Source organism: Rhinatrema bivittatum, chromosome 3, assembly GCF_901001135.1.
Source record: "Rhinatrema bivittatum chromosome 3, aRhiBiv1.1, whole genome shotgun sequence".
Taxonomy (NCBI): Eukaryota; Metazoa; Chordata; class Amphibia; order Gymnophiona; family Rhinatrematidae; genus Rhinatrema; species Rhinatrema bivittatum.
This window is the reverse complement of record NC_042617.1, coordinates 181,648,502-181,674,847: the sequence shown is the minus strand read 5'-3', so window position 1 is coordinate 181,674,847 and position 26,346 is coordinate 181,648,502. Positions and strand designations below refer to the sequence as shown.

General features: G+C 45.3%; 1 protein-coding gene across 1 annotated transcript in view; it reads right to left on the bottom strand.

The window, feature by feature from the left end:
• The window catches only part of WDR64 (WD repeat domain 64), a 540,197-nt gene that overhangs the window by 310,598 nt on the left and 203,253 nt on the right, over positions 1–26,346 (bottom strand). Inside the window, exon 13 of the mRNA XM_029594015.1 lies at positions 14,103–14,226. Coding sequence (XP_029449875.1) covers positions 14,103–14,226 — 124 coding nt within the window. The remainder of the gene's footprint in view (positions 1–14,102; positions 14,227–26,346) is intronic.

Sequence of the window (26,346 nt, the reverse complement as noted above, 5' to 3'; positions counted from 1 at the left end):
TCCAAGCTACTTCTAGCAAAGGGAAATAAGGGAGGGAGAAAGAAAAGAGCCCACAAGCTTATGTGTTATTTTTCGTTATGCAGTACTCCATACTAGCTATGTGCTTGCATGGTGAACAGCAATGGAGTCTAAATTGTATTTCTGTAACAACAAGATGGAAAAAAGTGGGGGCCAAAGGAGACTCACAGCACAAAGCAAGAACTGCCTCACAGTGACAAAAAACTATATGCAATCAATTAAAAAAAAAAAAAACAATGACAGTATTTTCTCTCAAAAAGACAGAAAACTGATACAAAAAATTACACACTAATACACTGCTCCCACTCCCTACCATAAGAACATGCCATACTGGACCAGACCAAGGGTCCATCAAGCCCAGCATCCTGTTTCCAACAGTGGCCAATCCAGGCTATAAGTACCTGGCAAGTACCCAAAAACTAAGGAGGTCATTTTCTATACGGATCGCAAGCGAAAAGGGACTTTTCGCATGAAAAAAGTCCCTTTTCGTGTGTGATAGCTAAATCGGGGCGAGTTCTGGGTGGCATCTGCACTGGAAGGGGAGGAGTTGGGGTGGCACCGAGGCAGACGTTGTGAAGACACCGCTGACAGCGAAAAGGTAAGGACCCTTTTCGCCACCAGTTTCACGCCCAATAGCACCACCATTTTCGATGGTACTATTGGGTGCGAAAGCTAGCCAGCATAATAGACAGCAGTCTATCGGAGACTGCTGTCTATTATGCTGGCTAGCGTTTTGAACCATCGTGCACAAGCTGGTCTGGTACTGCTGGTATACTATTAGAATTGATTGGATGAAACAGCTCATTGATTTGAATAGTGAAGCCCCTGAGGCAGCAGCTGAAAAGCTGCGAAACTCGGCCTGAGTCGGGCGATTTTATTTGACACGTCTCTGCATCAATAAAGTGTTGGAAAAGATCCAGGCATCTATTCTTTTGTGTTTACCTGACGGTATCATAGATCGCCTACCTCTTTGTTTTCTTGGACCATAGTGAATTCACTAATACATTTAAAGGACATTAATTAGACACATTCCTACTCCCATAGCAACCTAAAACTTAACTAGGTACTGATTAAAATTGAGATGAAGGCAGCAGTCCAGCAGCAAGAGGGGGGCTTCCCAGTCTTTTGCATAGAGTATCACATGTATGATTTTTTTACCTGCCGGTGAGAAATTGTACATGGTCATGTGATGCAAAGAGCTCCTGTCTCTCAGAGAACGAGTCCAATCTCTGGAAGCTAGAGTGGCAGACCTGGAGGAGCTAAGGCAGACAGAGAGGTATATAGATGAGACCTTCAGGGACATAGTAGCCAAGTCCCAACTTCAGACTAGCAGCCCTGGTGCTGCCTTGGAGGAAGAAGGTCTCATGATCGGAGAGCATCAACCTGGTGCAGCAGGAAAGGATCCTGTAGCAAGGACTTGTTCTCCAGGTGGTGCATTGTCCTTTCGCATCGAAGATGTGTCTCCAAGGCCTACTGCCCAGAAGGGAAGGGTTAGGTCAGCCGTCATAGTTGGTGATTTGATTATTAGGAATGTAGACAGCCAGGTGGCTGGTGGGCATGAGGATCGCCTGGTAACATGCCTAACTGGTGCAAAAGTGGCGGACCTCACGCATCACCTAGATAGGATTTTAGACAGTGCTGGGGAGGAGCCGGCTGTCATGGTACATGTGGGCAAAAACGACATAGGAAAATGTGGGAGGGAGGTTCTGAAAGCCAAATTTAGGCTCTTAGGTAGAAAGCTTAAATCCAGACCTTCCAGGGTAGCATTCTCTGAAATGCTCCCTGTTCCACGCGCAGGTCCCCAGAGGCAGGCAGAGCTCCAGACTCTCAATACATGGATGAGACGATCGTGCAAGGAAGAGGGATTCCGTTTTGTAAGGAAATGGGGAACCTTTTGGGGAAGGGGGAGTCTCTTCCGAAGGGATGGACTCCACCTTAACCAGGGTGGAACCAGACTGCTGGCACTAACCTTTAAAAAGGAGATAGAGCAGCTTTTAAACTAGAACAAAGGGGAAAGCAGACAGTCGCTCAGCAGCTCATGGTTCAGAGGGAGTTATCTACAATGGATACTAATGATGCATCAGAATTAGGACTTCCCGACAGTGAGGTTCCAATAATAAGAAAAGTAGTCCAAGTGCCTGTAACTAAAAACTCACCTGAGCTAAAAAATTCTAACTCATCCCTATCAATTAAAAAGCAGAATAAAAATACCAACAAAAAACAAACTTTGAAATGTTTGTATGCTAATGCCAGAAGTCTAAGAAGTAAGATGGGAGAATTAGAATGTATAGCAGTGAATGATGACATAAAGTTAATTGGCATCTCAGAGACATGGTGGAAGGAGGATAACCACTGGGACAGTGCTATACAGGGGTACAAATTATATCACAATGACAGAGAGGAGCACCCAGGAGGCGGTGTAGCACTTTATGTCCAGGATGGCATAGAGTCCAACAGGATAAGATCCTGCATGAGACTAAATGCACAATTGAATCTTTATGGGTTGAAATCCCTTGTGTATTGGGGAAGAGCATAGTGATAGGAGTATACTACCGTCCACCTGGCCAAGATGGTGAGATAGACAGTGAAATTCTAAGAGAAATTAGAGAAGCTAACCAAATTGGTAGTGTGGTAATAATGGGAGATTTCAATTACCTCAATATTGACTGGGTAAATGTATCATCGGGACATGCTACAGAGAAAGTTCCTGGATGGAATAAATGACAGTTTTATGGAGCAATTGGTTCAGGAACTGATGAGAGAGGGAGCAATTTTAGACCTAATTCTCAGTGGAGCACAGGATTTGGTGAGAGCGGTAACGGTGGTAGGGCCCCTTGGCAATGGTGATCATAATATGATCAAATTTGAATTAATGACTAGAAGGGGGACAGTAAACAAATCAACGGCTCTTGTGCTAAACTTTCAAAAGCGAAACTTTGATAAAATGAGAAAAATAGAAAAAAACTGAAAGGAGCAGCTAAAGGTAAAAAGTGTGCAAGAGGCGTAGTCACTGTTAAAAAAAATACCATCCTAGAAACACAGTCCAGATGAATTCCACACATTAAGAAAGGTGGAAGGAAGGCAAAACGATTATGGGCATGGTTAAAAGGTTAGGTGAAAGAAGCTATTTTAGCCAAAAGATCTTCATTCAAAAATTGGAAGAAGGATCCAACAGAAGAAAATTGGATAATGCATAAGCATTGACAAATTAAATGAAAGATATTGATAAGACAGGCGAAGAGATAATTTGAAAAGAAGTTGGCCGTAGAGGCAAAAACTCACAGTAAAAACTTTTAAAAATATATCTGAAGCAGAAAGCCAGTGAGGGAGTCAGCTGGACCGTTAGATGATTGAGGGATTAAAGGGGCACTTAGAGAAGATAAGGCCATCATGGAAAGATTAAACAATTTCTTTGCTTCGGTGTTTACTGAAGAGGATGTTGGGGAGATACCCGTACCGGAGAAGATTTTCATGGGTAATGATTCAGATTGGCTGAACCAGATCATGGTGAACCTAGAAGATGTGGTAGGCCAGATTGACAAACTGAAGAGTAGTAAATCACCTGGACTGGATGGTATACACCGCAGGGTTATGAAGGATCTAAAAAATGAAATTTCAGACCTATTAGTAAAAATTTGTAACCTATCATTAAAATCATTCATTGTACCTGAAGAATGGAGGGTGGCTAATGTAACTCCAATATTTAAAAAGGGCTCCAGGGGTGATCCGAGAAACTACAGATCAGTTAGCCTGACTTCAATGCCAGGAAAAATAGTGGAAAGTGTTCTAAATATCAAAATCACAGAACATATAGAAAGACATGGTTTAATGGAACAAAGTCGGAATGACTTTACCCAAAGCAAGTCTTGCCTCACAACTCTGCTTCTCTTTTTTGAAGGAGTTAATAAACATAGGTGAACCGGTAGATGTAGTGTATTTGGATTTTCAGAAATCATTTGACAAAGTTCCTCATGAGAGGCTTCTAGGAAAAGAAAAAAGTCATGGGATAGGTGCCGATACCCTTTTGTGGATTACAAACTGGCTAAAAGACAGGAAACAGAGAGTAGGATTAAATGGACAATTTTCTCAGTGGAAGGGAGTGGACAGTGGAGTGCCTCAGGGATCTGTATTGGGACCCTTACTTTTCAATATATTTATAAATGATCTGGAAAGAAATACGACGAGTGAGGTAATCAAATTTGCAGATGATACAAAATTATTCAGAGTAGATAAATCACAAGCAGATTGTGATAAATTGCAGGAAGACCTTGTGAGACTGGCAAATGGCAGATGAAATTTAATATGGATAAGTGCAAGGTGATGCATATAGGGAAAAATAACCCATGCTATAGTTACACAATGTTAGGTTCCATATTAGGAGCTACCTCCCAAGAAAGAGATCTAGGCGTCATAGTGGATAACACATTGAAATCGTCAGTTCAGTGTGCTGCGGCAGTCAAAAAAGCAAACAGAATGTTGGGAATTATTAGAAAAGGAATGGTGAATAAAACGGAAAATGTCATAATCCCTCTGTATTGCTCCATGGTGAGACCACACCTTGAATACTGTGTACAATTGTGGTCGCCGCATCTCAAAAAAGATATAATTGTGATGGAGAAGGTACAGAGAAGGGCAACCAAAATGATAAAGGGATGGAACAGCTCCCCTATGAGGAAAGACTAAAGTGGTTAGGACTTTTCAGCTTGGAGAAGAGACGGCTGAGGGAGGATATGATAGAAGTGTTTAAAATCATGAGAGGTCTAGAACTGGTAAATATGAATCGGTTATTTATTCTTTCGGATAACAAAAGGACTAGCGGGCACTCCAAGAAGTTAGCATATGGGACATTTAAAAAAGGATTGGATAAGTTCTTGGAGGAGAAGTCCATTATCTGCTATTAATTAAGTTGACTTAGAAAATAGCCACTGCTATTACTAGCAACAGTAACATGGTATAAATTTAGTTTTTTGGTACTTACCAGTTTCTTATGGCCTGGATTGGCCACTGTTGGAAACAGGATGTTGGGCTTGATGGACCCTTGGTCTGATCCAGTATGGCACGTTTTTATGTTAATAGCATGTAATGGACTTCCCCTCCAAGAACTTATCCAAACCTTTTTTAAACCCAGCTACACTAACTGCACTAACAATATCCTCTGGCAACAAATTCCAGAGTTTAATTGTGCGTTGAGTAAAAAAGAATGTTCTCCGATTAGTTTTAAATGTGCCCCATGCTAATTTCATGGAGGGCCCCATAGTCCTTCTATTAGCCGAAAGAGTAAATAACTGATTCACATTTACCCATTCTAGACCTCTCATAATTTTAAACACCTCTATCATATCCTCCCTCAGCCGTCTCTTCTCCAAGCTCCAACCTCTTTAGTCTTAACTCATAGGGGAGCTGTTCCATCCCCTTTATCATTTTGGTCACCCTTCTCTGTACCTTCTCCATCGCAACTATATCTTTTTTGAGATGCGGCGACCAGAACTGTACACAGTATTCAAGGTGCGGTCTCACCATGGAGCGATACAGAGGCATTATGACATTTTCCGTTTTATTCACCATTCCCTTTCTAATAATTCCCAACATTCTGTTTGCTTTTTTGACTGCCGCAGCACACTGTACCGACGATTTCAATGTGTTATCCACTATGACACCTAGATCTCTTTCTTGGGTTGTAGCACCTAATATGGAACCCAACATTGTGTAATTATAGCATGGGTTATTTTTCCCTATATGCATCACCTTGCACTTATCCACATTAAATTTCATCTGCCATTTGGATGCCCAATTTTCCAGTCTCACAAGGTCTTCCTGCAATTTATCACAATCTGCTTGTGATTTAACCACTCTGAACAATTTTGTGTCATCTGCAAATTTGATTATCTCACTCGTTATATTTCTTTCCAGATCATTTATAAATATATTGAAAAGTAAGGGTCCCAATACAGATCCCTGAGGCACTCCACTGTCCACTCCCTTCCACTGAGAAAATTGTCCATTTAATCCTACTCTCTATTTCCTGTCTTTTAGCCAGTTTGCAATCCACGAAAGGAAATCGCCACCTATCCCAAAGAACAAAGGAAGTGAAAGTGGCCCCCAAATAGCTACAGTAAAACTCTAATGTTAGAGCTGATAGCAGCACAACTATGTGATGTAAACCAAAAGGCCTCCAGACATACCATGTTAAAAGAGTACACTCAATGGGGGGACAGCCTAAGGGCCAAGGCAGCAGAGTTCAAGTGAAGGCCCCAGACAGTTCATGTTGAAAGGGCATACTCAAGGGGAAACAGGCTAACGGCCAAGGCAGCAGAGCTCAAGTGAAGGCAACAGACAGTCCATGTTAAAAGAGCACACTCAAATGGGGGACAGCCTAAGGGCCAAGGCAGCAAAGGTTAAGGAGCAGGCAACAGGAGCAGGACTGGAGAGCCCAGCATGGAGGCCAAGGACCAAGCGAAGACACCGCAGCTTGGAGGCAGGAGCCTCAGGTGAAGACATCGCAGCATGGAGGCAGGAGCCTCAGGTGAAGACATCGCAGCATAGAGGTAGCAGCAGAATGAGATGAGATGAGACACAGCAGCATGGAAGTAGCAGCCCCAGGAGAAGACACAGCAGCATAGAGGCAGCAGCAGCGTGAGATGAGATGAAACACAGCAACATAGAGGTAGTATCATAATGAGCTGAGATGAAAAGAGACACAGCAGCACGGAGGTAGCAGCCCCAGGAGAAAACACAGCAACATGGAGGTAGCAGCAGCATGAGATGAGATCAGACACAGCAGCATGGAGGTAGCAGCAGCATGAGATGAGATCAGACACAGCAGCATGGAGGTAGCAGCAGCATGAGATGAGATCAGACAAAGCAACATGGAGGAGGCAGCAGGATGAGCTGAGCTGAGATGAGACACCAGCATGGAGGCAGCAGCATGATGAGTTGAGATGAAATGAGACACCAACATGGAGGCAGCAGCAGGTTGAGATGAGATGAAATAAGACAAGACAGACACCAGCATCAGGAGTAGGAGATGAGACATTATGCGAAGAAGTAGCAGCTGGATTGTGACTGGAGACTTCATCAAGGCGGCTAGAGTACAGGTGGAGCATCGAGAAGGGCTTTAGAACTAGGCAGCAGGATAACAGTGGCAGACCGTAGACTATCCCCTTCAGCAAGCCAGCACAGGAACTCTGTATTGAGGATGGGCCCAGCAGTCTTCTTCCATCTAGCTGGCACAGGAACTCTGTAGTGAGGATGGGCCCAGCAGCCTTCTTCCATCTACCCAGCACAGCGGCACAGAAACTCTTTCCAGAAGCCCGGCCAGGCCTATTAAACAAGTCTTGTTTCTACGCGTTACAGGGCATCAATTGTGAACATTCACGGCACTTTGCCACGCTGTGGCTTGCCACTTGGGGGTGGCATGTCTTTTGGGGGGCTTACCCCTGGGTTGTCTCTCGGGACTGCAATGCGGCATAGAGTCTTGGGATGCTGAGGAAAGCACTGGTGGAAGCTCTGGCATTCTTTGTAGAATCTTGGTGAGGATGTTGGGGAGGTTGCCACTGTGGTGAGCGCTTGTGTGTGGGCTGCTGTCACGCATGGTTTGGGTTTGCCCATTGATAGCCCTCCTGTGATATACTAGCTCTGTCCGAATGTGGTGCAGGTGGATACCATGGTTCCTTTCCAGCTGATCCAGCTGCTCATGCATTGAGGCCTCACTTGGTGCCTGTGGTGCTGCCGAAGTTGGTCGTGGGCGGAGTAGAGGTTTGAGCTGCTAGAAGTGGCATGAAGAGGCTGGTGGGCTGTTTTGTCTCAGTGTGTGCTGCCTTGTGCTGGCCATGTAGTGTGCAGGAGCAAGGTTGCGCTGCCTCTATTGTGTGCCACTACAGGTTGGGTTCCTCCATGAAGCTGGAAAGATTTAGGTTCACATTGAGTGGGCTTGCAGGATCTGGCTGTGCTCAGGAAGCTGCTGCTGCTGCTATTCCTCCTCCTCCTCCTCCTCACTGAACTGTGTCTGAGTGTCCATAAGCAAGGAGGCACAGAAAAGTGCTGCTGCACGACTGGTCCCTGGCTCTTCACTGCTGGTCCCTGGGGCTGCAAGGCTGGGACCGGCAGAGTCCTGAGCAAGAAACAAAGAAAACATAAGTACCAAAGCCAAGAAGTACACACATAGACCGTTTGGCATGAGATGTGTACTTTGTATGTCAATAAATGTGAGCATCTTATGCCAAATGATGTGCACAACTGTAGAAGCGTTGGCATTTACAGGTGAGGTGAACTTACCAGCTCTAGCTTGCGTGGTGACCAGCTGTTCAGCCATGCCCTCGAACACATCCAGTCCCAGCCGTAGCACGAGGCGCTCCTCATCAGCACAATCAGACAAGGGGTTCCTCCACCGGTCTACTAGATGTACCTTTTGTGGTTCGCCAGTTTAGTCCTTAACTATACCTTTACGATAACTTGATATCTTGTGCCACCTGCTCTCCATTATGTCTCACACCACTGCACCTTGAGATTGCCTGGGTGATGGTGCACCAATTCTGGCCCTTGGCTGCCCTCGAGTTCTTGACTGCATGGTTGCCGAACAACATGGCATAATTTTCCAGGATCCCAGCAATGATCATTTCATTGTCCTCTGGGCTGAATTCAACGTTCTAAGATGAATGTGCCTGCTGCCTGAAGGGGGTGCCACTTCTGCTTCCGGAGAGGTGTTTTCTCTTTCCTCACACTCGTTACCACTCCTCTCATTCCTCCCTTCCTCCCTCCCCCCAGCACCTGCCCTACTAACTCCCCTCCCCCCTGCCCTCTCTGTTTATCCCTAACCTGTCATCTTCCTCCCACTGGGCTCGCCTGCCTATCCCTTTCCCCCTCCCACCTCCTCCTATCTTTTGCCCCCTCCCTATTTTTACACCTGTCCCTGTCCCTATTTCTACTCCTTCTCCTAGCACGCCTGTCCTCGTCCTCCCTCCACCTCTCTTCCTTCCTTCCCCCTCTCCTCATGCATCTCCTCTCCTCTCCCCTGCCTCTCACACTCCATCCTCTCCACTCCTCAATACCACCACGCCTCACCACTCCTCGTCTGCCTCACCTCCACTCACCACTCCTCCTCTGCCTCACTATCACGGCTCACCACTCCTCCTCCTCACCATCATTCCTCACCACTCCTGCTTCTCACCACCACTCCTCACCACTTCTCCTCCGCCTTACCCAAACACAAAGACAGATAAACAGGACAAATTAACAAAAACTTTCATACTCACAGATTGTTGCATCCGTCGGTCGCAGACAGCTGCAACCGCTCTGCCTTACCTTTTTTTTCTCCTTTTTCACTCTCCTTGGGCAAGATGGCTGCCTCCGGTGCCAAGTGCCGAGGGTTTCGGCGTTTCCAAACTAGCATGGGCGTCCCAGTCTGCTATGCTCACTCCCGTGGCCTCCTAGGGCGCGAGCGCACACATCTCCTACACTCAAATACACGTCATGGCGGGAACCTCGGGGGCGGCCCCACTGCATGATGTCAGTACCTCCAGTATATCTAGCCTCCGCTTCCACTACCACCTTGAGTTAGCAAAGACTTCAGTTTAGCTACTCTGACCGCTCTAAGCTGCATGCTTAGATGCCGCTTTCATTCCAAGGCTCTGCTCCTGTAGAAGCTCTAGACACCTGCTCCTCAGGGGTCTCTCGCTTCCAACTATCCTTCGGGGTCCTCACTAACTAAGACAACCGCTCCTCGAGGGTCTTTCTTTCTCTTCTACATTTCAGGATATCGGACTATCAGGTACTTGCTCCTCGAGTGCCTATCTGCCATTATATCCTCACCACGGACCTTCGGTCCCACCATTCCACCACCAGGAAGACGCCTTCATTCCTGTCAGTACCTTTACGATCCGGTGCTCCAGCTCCACCCACCAGCCGTGGCATTACCTACACTGTGGGCTCCCGCCTATCGTGAACATCTGGGTGAGACTATACGTCTGAGCCTGTTGAATGTACTGGCACTTCATGGATCAGTGCCTTACCTTCCTGCTTTCACCATCTATCTACTACAGCAGTACAATAAAGCCTCTATCCATACTGTGTCTGCTATGTGAGTTCAGCCTATCGCAGTGGTTCCCCACGGGGCCCTTCCCCATGGGAGGAGTTATCTCCATTGCGACCAAGGGTCCACAATGCCACAAACACAACACAGATCAAGACAATATACCAAGGGAAACGGAAACAGATGAGAAACAAGCCACAGGATACCACACTCAGAAATTGCTAACTACCTCCAACCAACTACTAACTGCCATCAACTCACCTACTCTCCTCTCTCCAAACGCCTAACACCCACTCAAAGAGGCAGCTGCAGGAAGCCAGTATATATAAACTATAAAAATAACATGCCATGCACTAATCTATGCACGCCGCGTAAAATGATGCACGACCCGCTGACGCAATGCGCAACTCACCACATGTAAACTGCCTTTGCAATCCCTTTTTTATCGCAGGTGCTAATTCTGCCCTTTTTATAGCAATTTAATGAATCTAGGCCTCAGTTTGTTACTCTTATTTTAAAATTGTGCATGTTTATTATGTTCTTATGTTCTTCTTATGTTCTTAACCCAAGGCTTACTTTTCCCATGCAGACTAAACATAATCAGCACAAGTGAAATCTTTTCTAAATTCCTAGAATGTCCTTTATACAATCTAAAAAGCTGGCCCATAATATATTATTTGATAGGGATGTGTTGGGAAAAAAATGTTTCATTTTTTTATTTTGTTTTTTGTGTTTTTTTCCACTAATTTAGTTTTATATAATGTTTATTTCATTTTCTAAAGTTTACAAAAATGAAATAAATATTTTTCTACTCCCCCAAAAAACAGATTAAAAAAAAAGAAATGGGGCCATTTGAGGCCCCTTGCAGCCCATCCCTCTCACCCTCCCAAAACTGCCAGAGCCAGGATCCTCCCCAGACCCAACTTACCCAGTACAGAAGGGATCTGATGAAGAGGCCTAGCCTCAGGCCGAATCCTCGGCTTGCGTAAGCCTAGGCCCTGGGAGGACGCCACGATCAAGGCCTAGGCCAGGGCCCAATGTTGAGACCTCGTTTGGAGGCCTGGTCCTCATGCTAAGGACTGATGCTGGGGCCCAGCCCAGAAGCTGGGTTTTGATTCCAGAGCCTCGGCCTATGCCTAGGCCCAGGCCCAGGCCCAGGCCAAGGTCCAGAGGCCAGAGACTAGGCCACAGAGCTCCTCTTCTGTTTTCATAAATTGACATCCTCCACTTGAGGATATGCCAGAATGATTTTACTTAGGCATCTCAAAAAAGATATAATTGCGATGGAGAAGGTACAGAGAAGGGCTACCAAAATGATAAGGGGAATGGAACAACTCCCCTATGAGGAAAGACTAAAGAGGTTAGGACTTTTCAGCTTGGAGAAGAGACGACTGAGGGGGGATATGATAGAGATGTTTAAAATCATGAGAGGTCTAGAACGGGTAGATGTGAATCGGTTATTTACTCTTTCGGATAGTAGAAAGACTAGGGGGCACTCCATGAAGTTAGCATGGGGCACATTTAAAACTAATCGGAGAAAGTTCTTTTTTACTCAACGCACAATTAAACTCTGGAATTTGTTGCCAGAGGATGTGGTCAGTGCAGTTAGTATAGCTGTGTTTAAAAAAGGATTGGATAAGTTCTTGGAGGAGAAGTCCATTACCTGCTATTAAGTTCACTTAGGGGCGGATTTTAAAAGGACCGCCCGCGTAAATCCTTCCGGATTTACGCGCGCAGGGCCCTCGCGCACCGGCGCGCCTATTTTGAATAGGCCGCCGGCGCGCGTAAAGCCCCGGGACGTGCGTAAGTCCCAGGGCTTTCGAAAAGGGGAGGGAGGGGGCGTGTCTGGGGGCGTCCCCGAAACGACGCGGCGTTTCGGGGGCGGGCCCGGAGGCGTGGCGCCGGCCCGGGGCGTGGTTGAGGCCTCCGGACCACGCCCCTGGGACCAGAGGACGGAGCGGGGCTGCCGGCGACGCGCGCAAAGTTACGCCTGCTTTCAGCAGGCGTAACTTTGCCGACAAAGGTAAGGGGGGGGGGGGTTTAGATAGGGCCGGGGGGGGGGGTGGGTTAGGTAGGAGAAGGGAGGGGAAGGTGGGGGGAGGACGAAGAAAAGTTCCCTCAGAGGCCGCTCCGAAATCGGAGCGGCCTCTGAGGGAACAGGCAGGCCGCGCTGGGCTCGGCGCGTGCAGGTCGCACAAATGTGCACCCCCTTGCACGTGCCGACCCTGGATTTTATAAGATACGCGCTTGCGTATTTTTTAAAAATCTACCCCTTAGAGAATAGCCACTACATGGAATGGACTTAGTTTTTGGGTACTTGCCAGGTTCTTATGGCCTGGATTGGCCACTGTTGGAAGCAGGATGCTGGGCTTGATGGACCCTCGGTCTGACCCAGTATGGCATTTTCTTATGTTCTTATGTTCCTCCTCAGCAGAAGGCACCATTTTGATGTACGGCTATTTAAATGATTAGCCGTACATCAAAATGGCACTCTCCGCTGAAGAGGAAGGTAGTCATTTTGAGAATGAAGAGGAGCTCGTTGGCCTGGTTTCTGGCCTCTAGACCTGGGCCTAGGCTGAAGTCCTAGCATTGGGACCCAGGCTGCAGACGGCAGCCCCTATGTTGAGCCTGGGCCTACGCCTAGGCCAGTTTTGTGCCCAGGCATATGACACACAGATTCTGCTTTAGGCATCAGTCTATGCCTAGCGGGGCCAAGGCCTTGGGCCTGAGCCTAGGTCTGATGGGTTTTTTATTTTTCAAAACAAAACGAGAAGATCAATGGAATTTTGTTGGATTTTCTATTATTTTGTTTTGAAAACTTAGTGAAACGAAATAGGAAATATCTTTGTCATTTGCTATTTCATTTCAAACAAATGCACATTCCTATTATTTGATCCTTACAGCCAGAATTAAGCCTCAGACAATACAAGTGCAAAAGTACCTGCAAATCATTTTTTAAAACAATTTTGAGAGTGTACACCTTTTGCCAAAAGATAGACGTTCCTGCAATTTTAGAAAAAGACAAAAACAAGTGCTAGTAAACATGTGTGTAAAAAGCGCTGAAGAACAGTTTGCTGGATTCTTAACATCTGCACTGTGGGGCAAGGGACTCACAGGCCTTGTCACTTGCACAATTTTTGTTGTTGATTCCCCCCCTCCCCCGATTCTAAAGTTGTAGAAATTTAAATTATTGTATTGAAACATGCAAACAAAAGACTTTCCGGTGTTCTGTAATATTCTGGCCTTAGTTTTGTCCAAAACTTTCATTCCTTTAGATTTTTGAACTTTTCCTTTAGGTTTTTAAACTACTTTCAAGCCGCAGTTACTTTTCTTTACTATCCGGACCTTATCTGTGTATCTTATTTCTGGAATTACTTAACCCAACAAGCTTCACTTGCTACCTCTGCAGCTACAATCCCTTTAGAGAGAAATGTGCAAGATTTGATCAATTTATTGATTTGAAGATACTTGTTATTTGTAACTTTTCCAATTTTGGTTCGATGTAAACCGGCGTGATAAGAATTTTCGTCTTGAACGTCGGTATAATAAAAAGATGTAAATAAACCAGACTGGGGAAAATCCATTCCTAGTCCAAAAAGAAATGGTGTTCGAGTGTCCTTGTTCTAGCCTCCTAGCCTTATTTTAGATTTATTTCCTTTGGGGAACAAAACAGAATCTGTGGTCATTTCTCTGTTGCAAGCAGGAGGAGAACCATTTTCCATATAGATACATATAAAATAAAAAAGGAAACCTATTAACTTTTAGAATAACAGGACCTCTATATGTTCTACAGGAGGGTTTTAAGCTTGCCATTCCCAAGTGGCAAGCTTAAAACCCTCCTGTAGAACATATAGAGGTCCTGTTATTCTAAACGTTAATAGGTTTCCTTTTTTATTTTATATGTATCTATATGGAAAATGGTTGCTCTTTGAAAATGTTATTAGGGAAGAAAGGAAGAAGAGGGGGAAAGGCTAACAGTAGCCATTCAGATGCAATGCATGTACATTTGCAGCATTTCAGCTCATAGGTATTTCTTGTGCTTATCTAATCTTCTTACCATTAATTGCCCCAGTGACAAGATGAAATCCATGTCCATCAATATCTGCTGCAGTCACTTCAATATTACGCCCATGGGCATTTGCGATCTCATATATTTGATAACCTGTCTCTAGCTCCCATACCTGAAAGAACATTCAAAATTACTCATATGCATTCTTATTAGTTTGTACATATTCTTTAATAAGGGGGGGGGGGAGGGAAATCCATTAATTCCTTACTTCACTGAACTCAGGTTATACTCATTCTTTCTATGCCACTCAAATATTTTTGTTATTCTTCATCCCCTTCTTTACCATGATAGCCATTTCACCATGAAACCTACAATGAAGTGGTGCATCTATTCCTCCACCATAAAAGAGTTATTTTTCTACCCTGGCACAATTTGGCCTTGTCAGATTTTGCTTTACTAATGCTAATTAAAAAAAAACAAACCATTAGGCTCAGTTCATCCCCAGAGGCCTGTGCCTGCACTAGGCGACGGTTGTGCTTGCTCCACTCAACTCCTGGGCACGGCCTGGAGAAGCCGCCGATGCTGCTGAGCCATGCTGCCATTCCCATGTGGCACTGAGTCACCTCCACCGGCTCCTGATGCCAGCTGTATGCTGCCTCCACCATCCATGCGGCAGAGGAATGCTGCCAGTGCTACTGTGATCCTCGTGGCCTGAGGGCCACTGACTTCCATCCCACTCCTGCTGGCACCCTCTAGGCGCGCGCAAGTGCCTCTGCTTGTAATTTAAAGGGATCTTGGGAAAATCCCCATGGCCCTCCCTGATGATGTCATGCCTGCAGCCCTATAAAAGGGCTTTTCTGCCAGTGCCTCGTTGCCTTTAAAAGGAGTTGCTTCACCCCTGGAGTTCCTGGTTCAGCTCTTCGCTCCAAGAGTCATTGGAGTTCATGTTCTTGATTTTCGCTTCTTCAAGGTCTTCATGTTCTTTGTTTGGAGCTCTACCATGTACCATGTTCCAGGTTCATGTCTTCAGGGTCTTGTTCCTGTGTCCAAGTCTTCGCCATGTTCCTGAATCCAAGTTCCATGTTTTGTTCCTGGTTTCTGAGTCTTTGTCTTACTCCCGAGTCCAGAGCCTTCTAAGTCTTCAAAGCCCTGACCCAAGTTCTGCATTTGGCATGACTTACACCAGCCCACGATGGGCTGTGTAGGTCATGCCACTACCCTAGTCTTGGGGCGAAGTCTTCTAGTCTATGGAGTTCTATGCCTCACCTCCAAAGTCTGTGTCTTTTTTTCCTGAGTTCCAGTCCAGGTCTCCGTCTTCTGTTCAACCTCAAATCTTTGTCTCCACTTCAAGTTCTAATCTTCAGTTCCTGAGTTCAAGTCCTCATCTCCACTGTTCCAGGGTTCCTGTTCCTCATCCTCGCCAAGTCTCTGAGTTTCCTTGTGTGCAAGCTCGTGGTCCATGACCAGCCGTGGCAGCTGTGTAGGGCACATCTCAGCACAATCATGAATCCAAGTCTTCAAGTCATTTCCGCTGGTTCAAGTCCTCAGAGTCCATCCTTGTTTTCCTAGTTCCAGGTCTCAAATCTAAGTTCCAAGTTCCCAGTCCTGTTCTTAGTTCTGGTCTCAAGGAGCTTGCCCAGTCAACGGATCTCCTTGTTCCTAGCTTTGTTCCTTGCCTGGATTCCTGTCTTCAGTTTGTGTGGATCCCTTGTCAAGCCTGGATATCCCTCTCAAGTCTAGTTCCAAGTCTTCAGTGCTTCGTCTTGTCCATGTCTCCAGAGTCATCTTCTGTCCTCGACCTCCGTTTGTACTGATGTTCAAGCCATTCCCAAGTGGCAAGTCCAAAAGGGCTTTCAGATAGGCTGGAGGGCTACCCCAGAGACCAGCATTGAGTTGCTGGGTCTCATTCCTGAGTGTGCAGACTCAGCGGAGGCTTGAGTGTTCTGTGTCTCCAAGTGTTCCGAGTCTCCAAGTGCTTCTAAGCTTCAGCCCAGCCCATGCCCAGATGCGCTCACCAATCCACGATGTGAACCTTGAGCCTTGCCCTGGGGTTGTGTTGTAGCCCATCGATCAGCCCCCGAGCCCAACCGGAACAGAATATCAGCTTTTTTCATATATCTACTGTCATAACATGAGACGTTTGGCTACTATTCATGCTATTTTCAAATACTCAAAAGGGTATTTGGAAGGGCACAAAAAATAATATTTAGGGAGTGCAAGAGAAAGGGAGGCTGCTAAACTCTCCATTATCAAGCTCTATTCTGTGTTCAACCCCGCCTCCAAAGGTTATTTTCTGATAGAAAATGTGAATTTTATTTCCCTCCCTCAAGCATCCATCTTTTATGTATTTTATTTTATTTAACATATTTTAATTCACTTTTCTAGGTAACTCAGGGCAAACAATTCATATCACATGCATAATATATCACATCTTATAAATCACAATAAAATAAACCATTAAAAACCATACACATAAAACAATAGAAAAAATATAACAAAACACAAAATAAAAATTTTAGACTAAAACTATCTGTGATGGGATATACATCCCATCATGTCTGCTGAGGGAGGGGGGAGTGTGACCCCTGGTATAGGAGAAACTGGAGTGGTAAAAGACTGTTGCTTTCGGTGGTGCATGGGCTCGTCCTGTGGATCACCACTCTTTCCTCCAGCCCCAGACCCGAGCCAGTTTCTGCAGACATCAGGGGAGACCTCTCAACTCCCAACAGCCTGCTGCGAGCTACTGGCCTTCCCTGCTCTAGGGACCTCTGAAGTTGCTTCTCGTTGGTGCAGCAGACTGCCGCACTCAGCCAACCTCCGATGCCTCCTCTGTCCCGGACCCTCCTAGGCATGTGCACGTGCTGATCCTGTCCCCTATAAAGCGCCAGTGGCAGGAAACCATGGCTGGCACTGCCTGATGACATCACAGGGACTCCACTATTTAAAGCCAGCCAGGACACCTCCTTAATGCCTAGAAATAGGTCGACTCTATTTGGAGTAGTGCTTTGCCTCTGCGTTCCTGATTCCTGGTTCCGGATCCTTGCTTCCTGGTTCCTGTCTCTGCTATATGTCTTCCTGTGCTCCTGTTTCCTGGTTTTGGAACCTGGCAGTCTGGTTTGTCTTTGGTCTTCTTGTCTTGGAGTTCAGTCTCCTCTTTACCTGTCTTCAGTGTCTCGTCCTGCTTCTGCGATTGCTCATCTCCCCTTCTTCGTCTCATTCAGATTGGGCTCCTAGCTTTTACTTCAGTTTGGACCTCGATGATGCTTGACCTCCGCCTGGCAATACTATTACCTGAACCACAACACTGCTGGAACACTGCTTGCCTCTGACCACAGCCTAAACCTGATCCTGGCGATTGCTGCCTGCCCCGACCGCTGCTTGTCTGACTTTGCTTCCTTTTTCGTCCTGGCCTGTAACGACTTCATTTCTATGGATCTTCACCTCCACAGAGGCCCGCACCTAAGACCAGCCAGCTGCGGCACCCAAGGGCTCAACTTAAGGGGAACGTGGGCTGATATTGGCAAAGATCCACTTGGGCTTCTGCTTCATCCAGCTCCACCTGCTAACGGTGGGGACCTGCAGGGCTCCTCCCTGTGGTTTGCACCAATTCCCCCTCGGCCTAAGGGTCCACACCCACAATGAAGACAAGATGATCCCAGAGCAAGTTATAAACAAAAAACTACAAATCTCAGAGTGCGAAGGAAGTCAGGGAAATTACTGGATGCAGAGGAAGGGTAACCAAGAGTAGGGTGGGTGGAAACATAAGGGGCCATTTTTTAGATGAATGAGGGAGAGACCGGGGGGGGGGGGGGCTTTCTCCCACCAGCAGAAAGAAGACTTCCCAAAGAAGCATACTAGAAGTCGGGTTGACAGAGTTGAAGGTAACTGTATTGAAAAATGGACAGTGACTAAACTTTGCAAATGTTTAAGGGCCAAACACTGTGACAGCGGAGAAAGGGAATAAGTTATAGGGATGCTGTGCAGCTATCTAAGACTGTGTTTAAAGGTTACTAGGACTGCTGCAGCGAGGGAGAACAGCTGCAAAAAAGGCTGCACAGCAACACAAAACTTTGCTTTCAATGTGCTGGGATTGCTTCAGTGGGGGGGGGGGGGGGCAGGGGGAATAAGTAAAAGGGGATGCTATGCAGCTATCTAAGACTGTGTTGGGAATTTACTAGAACTGCTACAGCGAGGGAGAAGGTCAGCTGCAAGAGAGGCTGTGCAGCAACACAGAATTTTGCTTCAAACATGCGGGAATTGCTACAGTGGGGTCAGGGGGAAAGACATTTAAACTCAAAGAAGTCGTCAGACTCTAGCTGTTCCTGTCAAGCTAACTTGGATTTGGAAGCCGTGTTGGGAGTGTAATTGTAGTAACCCTACACTTTGACAATATTACATAAATATAAAATAAACAAACTAAAACTTCTTTTCAACTAAATAAACTAAAACTAAATTTTTTATTCTATTTTCCTTTACAAGGAGGGTAATTTTCAAAAACATTTCTGTGAACAAAACAGTGCTTTACTCACAGATATGGGCTTTTCAAAAATTGCCACCTGATATGTGGGTTAACATATGTGATCATATCCAGTTAACGTGTAAGTTTACCCAGACAGAACCGAGGTGTACTCAGGGATGGAGTTGAAAAGAGATTTGGGCTTACAAGCATACTTTTTGGATTATAAAAACTATGGGGTGAATTTTCAAATGTTATGCACATAAAAATGAGCATATACACACGGAAGTAGCATCTACTCGCATATTCTGTATTTTAGAAAAGTCAAAAGTAAACATGTATTTCCATTTTCATGTGCACTTATATACAGGTAAAAAAGAGACAGTCCAGGTATGTTCTGAGGCGGGGACAACAATTCCGTGCATAACTTGCTATTTTAAAAGAAAAATGTGTACATTTTCCATCGTACTCATGCATTTTTACATCTGCTAATAATCTGGTGTGATATTAAAAGTGTTTATTGTGTAGTACTGACAGGATGAGAGGTCTTGGTGAACTGGGGGACTTTAGGCTGAAGAACCAAGAAGGTCTTGATGACCTGGAGAAGAACTGGGTGAGCTGCTGTACACGTGCAAATCAAAATTTATGCAAATACGTTCTGCTTTACTGTTGTGCATAAAATACATGCATGTATATTTTAAAAATAGGTAGGAAAAGTACACACATTCAATATACATGGTTTCAATGACCACATATATTCTTGCATATGTTAGGAATCGGTTGCTGGATACTCCTGTTGGAGGAGGAGTTAGCAATCTGTTATGAATCTGCTCCTGTGGAAAGAGGAGTTAGCAATCTGTTATGATCTACTCTTCAAGATGGGAGGAGTTAGCAATCTGATATGCTCAGCTCCTGTAGAGGGAATAGATAACAATCTGTTAGGGTTTAGACTGCGGAGTTAGCAATCTGTTATGAATCTGCTGCTGAAGACTCCTGATGGGGAAGGAGTAGCAATCTGTTACCAGCGGAGTGCTTGGAGAGGGCACTCAGCTGAGGAGGAATATAGATAGGTGGATCCTTGGGCCGATGGCAGATGACAGTGCCCCCAGGAGGATATTCTGAGAGGGACCACCGGCTAGGCTTGAGTATGGAGACAGACAGATAATTCTTTTATTAGACAAGTTAGCAGAACCACCAGAGGTGGCAGTAGTGAGCTGATATGCCCGGGAGGGCTGAAGTCCCTCAGGTGCTGGAACCATGATCCCAGGGTTGCTGAGCTGTAGAGAAACTATAGATAGTGAGTAGACAGGGTATGCTGTATACATAGCCAATACTTAGATGATAACTCACATAAGGTCTTGAGGAAGCTCAATAGCTGGAAAGGGTTAGGCCCTCGAGGAGCGAGTACCTGGTTCCAGGGAAAGATGGATCGCTTCCAGGCAATAGAGAATCTTCAGTGTGTTTACGAACATGGGCCCTCGAGGAGCGAGTACCGGTTCCTGTTTGCCCCCCGAGGAGCGGGTACCCCTGGTAAGTCCGAGGAGGCAGAGTAGCGTAGAGAGAAGCGGGTCCAGATGAATCCCCGCAATCCTTGCTAACTCAAATTGTTAGCGAATACTGATACATTTTATATTGGAAGTGGATGACGTCATCTCGGGGGATGCCCCTGAGGTTCGCGCCCTTGCTGGTATATCAATGGGAGCTGATAGGGATATGCATGGCATATCAGTGGGAGAGAAATCATACCTTATATCCCTATATGCGGATGATGAGTTATTATTTCTGTCTCTTCACAAAAGGTCAGGGCAGAGGCTGTTAGCAGTATTGGCGGCTTTCGGGGAAGTTACTTGATATAAAGTTAATTATTATAAATCAGAGATCTTTCCTATTGGTGTTTGCAAGGTGGAAGATATCCCTGATTGTTTTGCTCACTTCAAAAAAGCATTGTCTCATATTAAATATTTGGGTGTTTTTGTGCCCAGTAATTTGGGGGATCTTTATTGGCTCAATTCATACCAATTTTTACTAAGATTCAGCAAGATCTGCAGGACTGGCGGGGCTATTATATTTCTTGGGGGAGGGGGTAGAATCAATGTGTCTTGCTTTTGTTCCCAAAAAAATTTTTTGTAACAGTGAATAACATGCTTCTGGAGCTTTTGTGGGATGGTAAACCCATGAGGGTTGAGCTGCGCACTTTCGGGCGGATTTTAAATGCCCTGCTCGCGTAAATCCGGCTGGATTTATGCAAGCAGGGCCCTCGCGCCGGCGCGCAACTTTTTTAAGAGGGCGTGTCGGGGGCATCGCAAAATGACGTGGCGTTTCGGGGGCAGGCCCGGGGGCATGGTTTCGGCTCGGGGGCGTTCCGGGGGCGTGACCGCGCCCTCCGGAACAGTCCCCGGGTCGGGTCTTGGAGAGGGCCTCCGGCAGGCGTAAATCCATGGATAAAGGTAGGGGGGGTTTAGATAGGGCCGGGGGGGTGGGTTAGGTAGGGGAAGGGAGGGGAAGGTGAGGGGAGGGCTCGGAGCGGCCTCGGAGGGAACGGAGGCAGGCTGCACGGCTCGGCGCGTGCAGGCTGCCCAAAATCGGCAGCCTTGCGCGCGCCGATCCCGGATTTTATAAGATATGCGCGGCTACGCGCGTATCTTATAAAATCCAGCGTACTTTTGTTGGCGCCTGGTGCGCCAACAAAAGTACGCGATCGCGCTATTTTTAAAAATCTACCCCTTTATGTAGGCCTAAGGAATGGGGAGGTAAGGCTTTTCCAGATCTACAAGCCTATTTTTGGGCCACCCGCTTTTGGGGAATCTTTTCATGGTTATATAGAGATAGACTGTCTCCATGGTTAGCCATTGAAAGGAATATGACAGGGGAGACTGAACTTCTCTCATTGCTCATGTCTAGTTCATTGTTCTCTGGGGGAAGGAGGGCCTGTGGAATTTGCCCTACCATTGCCTGTACAGCTAAATCTTGGAGAGTGCTATGAAGAGAGTTGGATATTAGTGGAAAGGGCCCTCTGGCATTCTCACCTCTGTGGAAGAATCCAGCATTGTCATTCCATATATATAGCCATGAGGCAAAACAATGGTGGGAGGCAGAACTGCAATGTTTAAATGATTTGTATGAAGAGGACAGGGTAAGGTCCTTTCAGGAGCTTCAAAAAGAGTTTGAAATTTCTGCCCAGTCTCATTCCTACTATACACACTTGCTTGAAACGTTGAACAGAAAACAGAGAGGGTTGGCAGTGGACCATGCCTTCACCAGTAGAGTTAGCCTTTGCTGGGGGACTTGCTAGGCAGAAAGTGTGCTCCATACTGTATAGGAAAATTATGAAGGCCTATCTGAATCGTAACCCCATTCTGAAGGTTGAAGAGCAGTGGGCAGAAGATCTGAGGCTCCAGATGAAATCCAAGACATGAAGGCTTATTTGGTATAAAGTGCATAAGTCTTCTTTGTGTGCCAAAAGGGCTGAATTGCTGGTCAAATTAATAATGCAGTTATATATATCCCATGCTCTTTTGTAAGTTTAATGCCTCAGCCTCACCTTTGTGTTGGTATGGTTGCAGGCAAAATGGTTCATATATGCATGTTTGATAGGGTTGCCCATATATATCTGCCTTTTCGCAGAGAGTGGGATGTAGAATCGATCAAATAGTGGAAGGTTCGATGGTTTGTCCCCTGGGCTGTATCTTTCTGGGGCTATGGGGTAACCAAAGACTTAGCAAATTTCAGAAACTGTTGATACAGCAGTTGTTGCATGCGTGGACTTATCCATAGCGTGAAATAAAATCTGAGCCTACTTTGGAACACTGGAGGACTCAGGTCCATTTAGTTGCCTTACTTGTAAAGTTAGTATCTATGTTGAACGATAAAGAGTTGTTATGTAACAAGATTTGGGACCCCTACTGGAAATTCTATCATTCTATGTAACTTGAGATGGACAATCTTTTGGTGTTGTATCTTGTTTGCAGCTGATGGAGACTTGTGTATGACAAAGAGGCCATGTCTATATTCTGGCTTTGTTTACATAAAATGTTAACAAAGAAGTAAACAGAATGTTAGGAATTATTAGGAAAGGAATGATGAATAAAACAGAAAATGTTATAATGTCTCTGTAACTCTCCCTGGTGAGACTGCACCTTGAGTACTGTGTACAATTCTGGTCGCTGCATCTCAAAAAAGATATAGTTGCACTGGAAAAGGTACAGAGAAAGGCGAACAAAATGATAAAGGGGATGAAACAGCTTCCCTATGAGAAAAGACTAAAGAGGTTAGGACTGTTCAGCTTGGAGAAGAGACGGCCAAGGGGGGATATGATAAATGTCTTTAAAATCATGAGAGGTCTAGAACAGGTAAATGTGAATCGTTTATTTACTCTTTCGGATAATAGAAGGACTAGGGGGCACTCCATTAAGTTAGCAAGTAGCACATTTAAAACTAATCAGAGAAAAGTCTTTTTCAGTCAAAAACAATTAAGCTCTGGAATTTGTTGCCAGAGGATGTGGGTTAGTGCAGTTAGTGTAGCTGGGTTTAAAAAAGGTTTGGATAAGTTCTTGGAGGAGAAGTCCATTAAGTGCTATTAATCAAGTTGACTTAGGGAATAGCCACTGCTATTACTGGCATCAGTAGCATGGGATCTACTTAGTGTTTGGGTACTTGCCAGGTACTTGTGGGCTGGTATGGCCACTGTTGGAAACAGGATGCTGGACTTTATAGACCCTTGGTCTGACTCAGTATGGCAATTTCTTATATTCTTTAAGACCAGACTGTTAGGTTGGCAATTATTTGTGTTGGATAGAATCTTAGCCACAACATACTATAATGGATTTATTCAGGTTCTGAGCAGCTTCCTTTTTTTTTTGTCTGCATAGCTCCCTTGATTTCCTACAGGAGAAAACACTTTTTTTCTTTTCTTTTCCTCTTGTAGAAAATCATGGGAGCTTACCCATGCCACCCTCTTTTCTTTTACTGTCTCTGGCTGCCATCTTGTGATGGACTTTGATAAAGCCAGTTTTATATAAAACTTTTCTTAGCACAATACTAGAAGCTTTTCTGCAATTTATTTAAATAAGTTTGGAATTTTGTACAGCAATGGACTTTTTTGGCACGCCATGGCAAAAGGTTTAAAAGCCTTGCAATTGGATTACTTATAGCAGTTGGTCTTTTATGCACATCATTTACTTTACGATGATAATTTTGCAACAGCTCGCATGAATCTGAACGCAATTATGCACACACAGACCAATTTTCAAAGGGACAATGTGGATGTAAAGGGTAATTTTCAAAGCCTTTCCTGTGAACAAAACAGTGCTTAACTTGCAGAAATGGCCTTTTACAAAATCGCCCACCTGATAGCTGGGTAAACTTATCTGCGTTTGGCCTGTAAGCGTGGAAGTTTATCCATAGTGAACAGAGGCACTCACAGAGTCATGGTTGGAGAGGGGTCGGCACTTGCAAACATACGTTTTGCATTTTCAAAAGTATAAGGATAACTTTCAATCAACTCCGTGCAGCCCGATATATCCACGCATAACTTTCCTACCTATTTTATCAACATAATGCGTACATTTTCCATGTGAAAAAAAATATAACTTGCTGGTGTAAAACCCTGATTTATGCATGAAAGTCGGTATATTTTAAAACATGTACACATAATTGAAATCACTGTTAAGGGCGTGGACCCTTGGACCAAGGTGAAGTTGGCACGGACCGCCAAGCGCAACAATCACCAGTTTGCAGATACCTTCTGCTCACCCAGTTCTTCTCCAGGTCATTCAGACCCTCCTAGTTCTTCATCCAGACTTCCCACCCAACCAATAGCAGACAGCAGACCAGTCAGATATCAATAGCTTTAATTAGCAGGCGTAAAATTGCATAAATAAGTTGCCTAATGTATTCATGTAAATCTCTTATAAAATAGGAACTTACATGTGTTCCTTTTGGCCCTACCCAAGAATAACCCTAGACCGCTCCTTTTTTGCATAGATTAATGTGTGCGTGAAACCAAAAATGTGTGTATACTTTTGGGGGCCAATATTAAAATATATCCAACTATGTAAGTTAGCTGGATAAGACTTATCCAGATAACTTTAGCCATGCTATGGGCCACGTCTAACTTATCTCGTTAACTTAACTGGATAAGGCTCAATATCACTATTTATCCGGCTAAGTTACCTGGCTAGGTAGCGCCACCCAGCTACACCCACCACCCACTGACTGTATGGCTAACTATTTAACCAGGTTAAGTCCCTTATCTAGTTAAGTAGTATAGCTGGATATTCACCGGGGGCCACTTAGACAGAGAAATACTATTTATCCAGCTAAGTAGTGTTTGAATATCTACCCCCTTGATGTTTATAAAATAGCATGTACGCAAGTACAATGTACTTACAAGTATATATGCTAATTTTACACATGTAACTCCTTCGAAAATTACCTCCTATGGGACTGTTTTTCAAACGTATTTACACGCTTAAAACTGGGTGTTTCACGTGTGTATGCACCTTACCCGTGTAAGTGGGCTTTTGGAAATTGCTACAATATCTGCTTTTTCTGTAATTTATACAACTAAAACAATGCACTTAGGGCCTGATTTTAAAAAGCATTTACACATTTAAATTAGGTTTTACTCAAGTAAATGTAGTTTACCCACGTAAATGGATTTTGAAAATTGTTTACCCAAGTAAATGGATTTTGAAAATTGCAATGATAGCATGTTACCTTTCACATGTAACTCCTTTGAAAATTACCTCCATAGTTTTGAAAATAAAAAACTAAAGCAGGGAATTTTCAGTCAAACATGTAAAATGAGCTTATATGTGCAAAAGTAGCACCTATTCGCGAACATGTTGTTATGAACTGAGTCAATAAGTGGACCCTTGGGCCGGCTGATTGGGGACAGGCCCCAGTAGATGGTAATGAGCCGGGAGGCGGAGTTAAGCTGGAGCGAACTGGCGAAGACTTCACCCTAGAAACCCGAGACCCCCCCAGGAGAAGCCCGTAGGGGTCCGGGTCGCTGGGACTTAGGAGATCCGGTGAAGTCCGAGGGTCGTGGCTGCCTGAAGACAGGAGAAGCGTGAAGAAGTCCAAAAGTCATGGCTGGCTGAAGACAGGAGAATCGTTAAGAAGTCCGAAGGTCGTGGCTGGCTGAAGACAGGAGATTCGTGAAGAAGTCCGAGGGTCGTGGCTGGCTGCAGGTGAGCTTGCCGGAACCGAAGCTGGAGGCGGAGCACGGCTGGACCAAGCCGGAACCTGAGCTGGAAGCAAGGCACAGCTGGAGCAAGCGGGAACCGGAGCTGGTAGCAAGGCACGGCTGGAACAAGCAAGAACCGGAGCTGAAAGCAAGGCACGGCTGGAACAAGCAGGAACCAGAGCTGGAAGCAAGGCACGGCTGGAACAAGCAGGAACCAGAGCTGGAAGCAAGGCAATGCTGGAACAAGCAGGAACCAGAGCTGGAAGCAAGGCACGGCTGGAACAAGCAGGAACCAGAGCTGGAAGCAAGGCAATGCTGGAACAAGCAGGAACCAGAGCTGGAAGCAAGGCACGGCTGGAACAAGCAGGAACCAGAGCTGGAAGCAACTAAGTACTCAGAGAGCGACCTCGTTGCAAAGGCAAAGTAAGGGTGACAGACGCCGGTTTAAATAGGGAGCCGGCATCTGACGTCAGAAACGGGGCGGTTCAGCACTTCCGGGTGCTGGACCTTCAAATTTTTTTTTTTATTTATTTATTTAAAAGTATTTATATACCGTTTTTTAAAAAAGAAATTTTATCAAAAACGGTTCACAGATTTAAAACCAAAAATAAAATAATCAAAATAAAATGGAATTTTTAAACTTTACA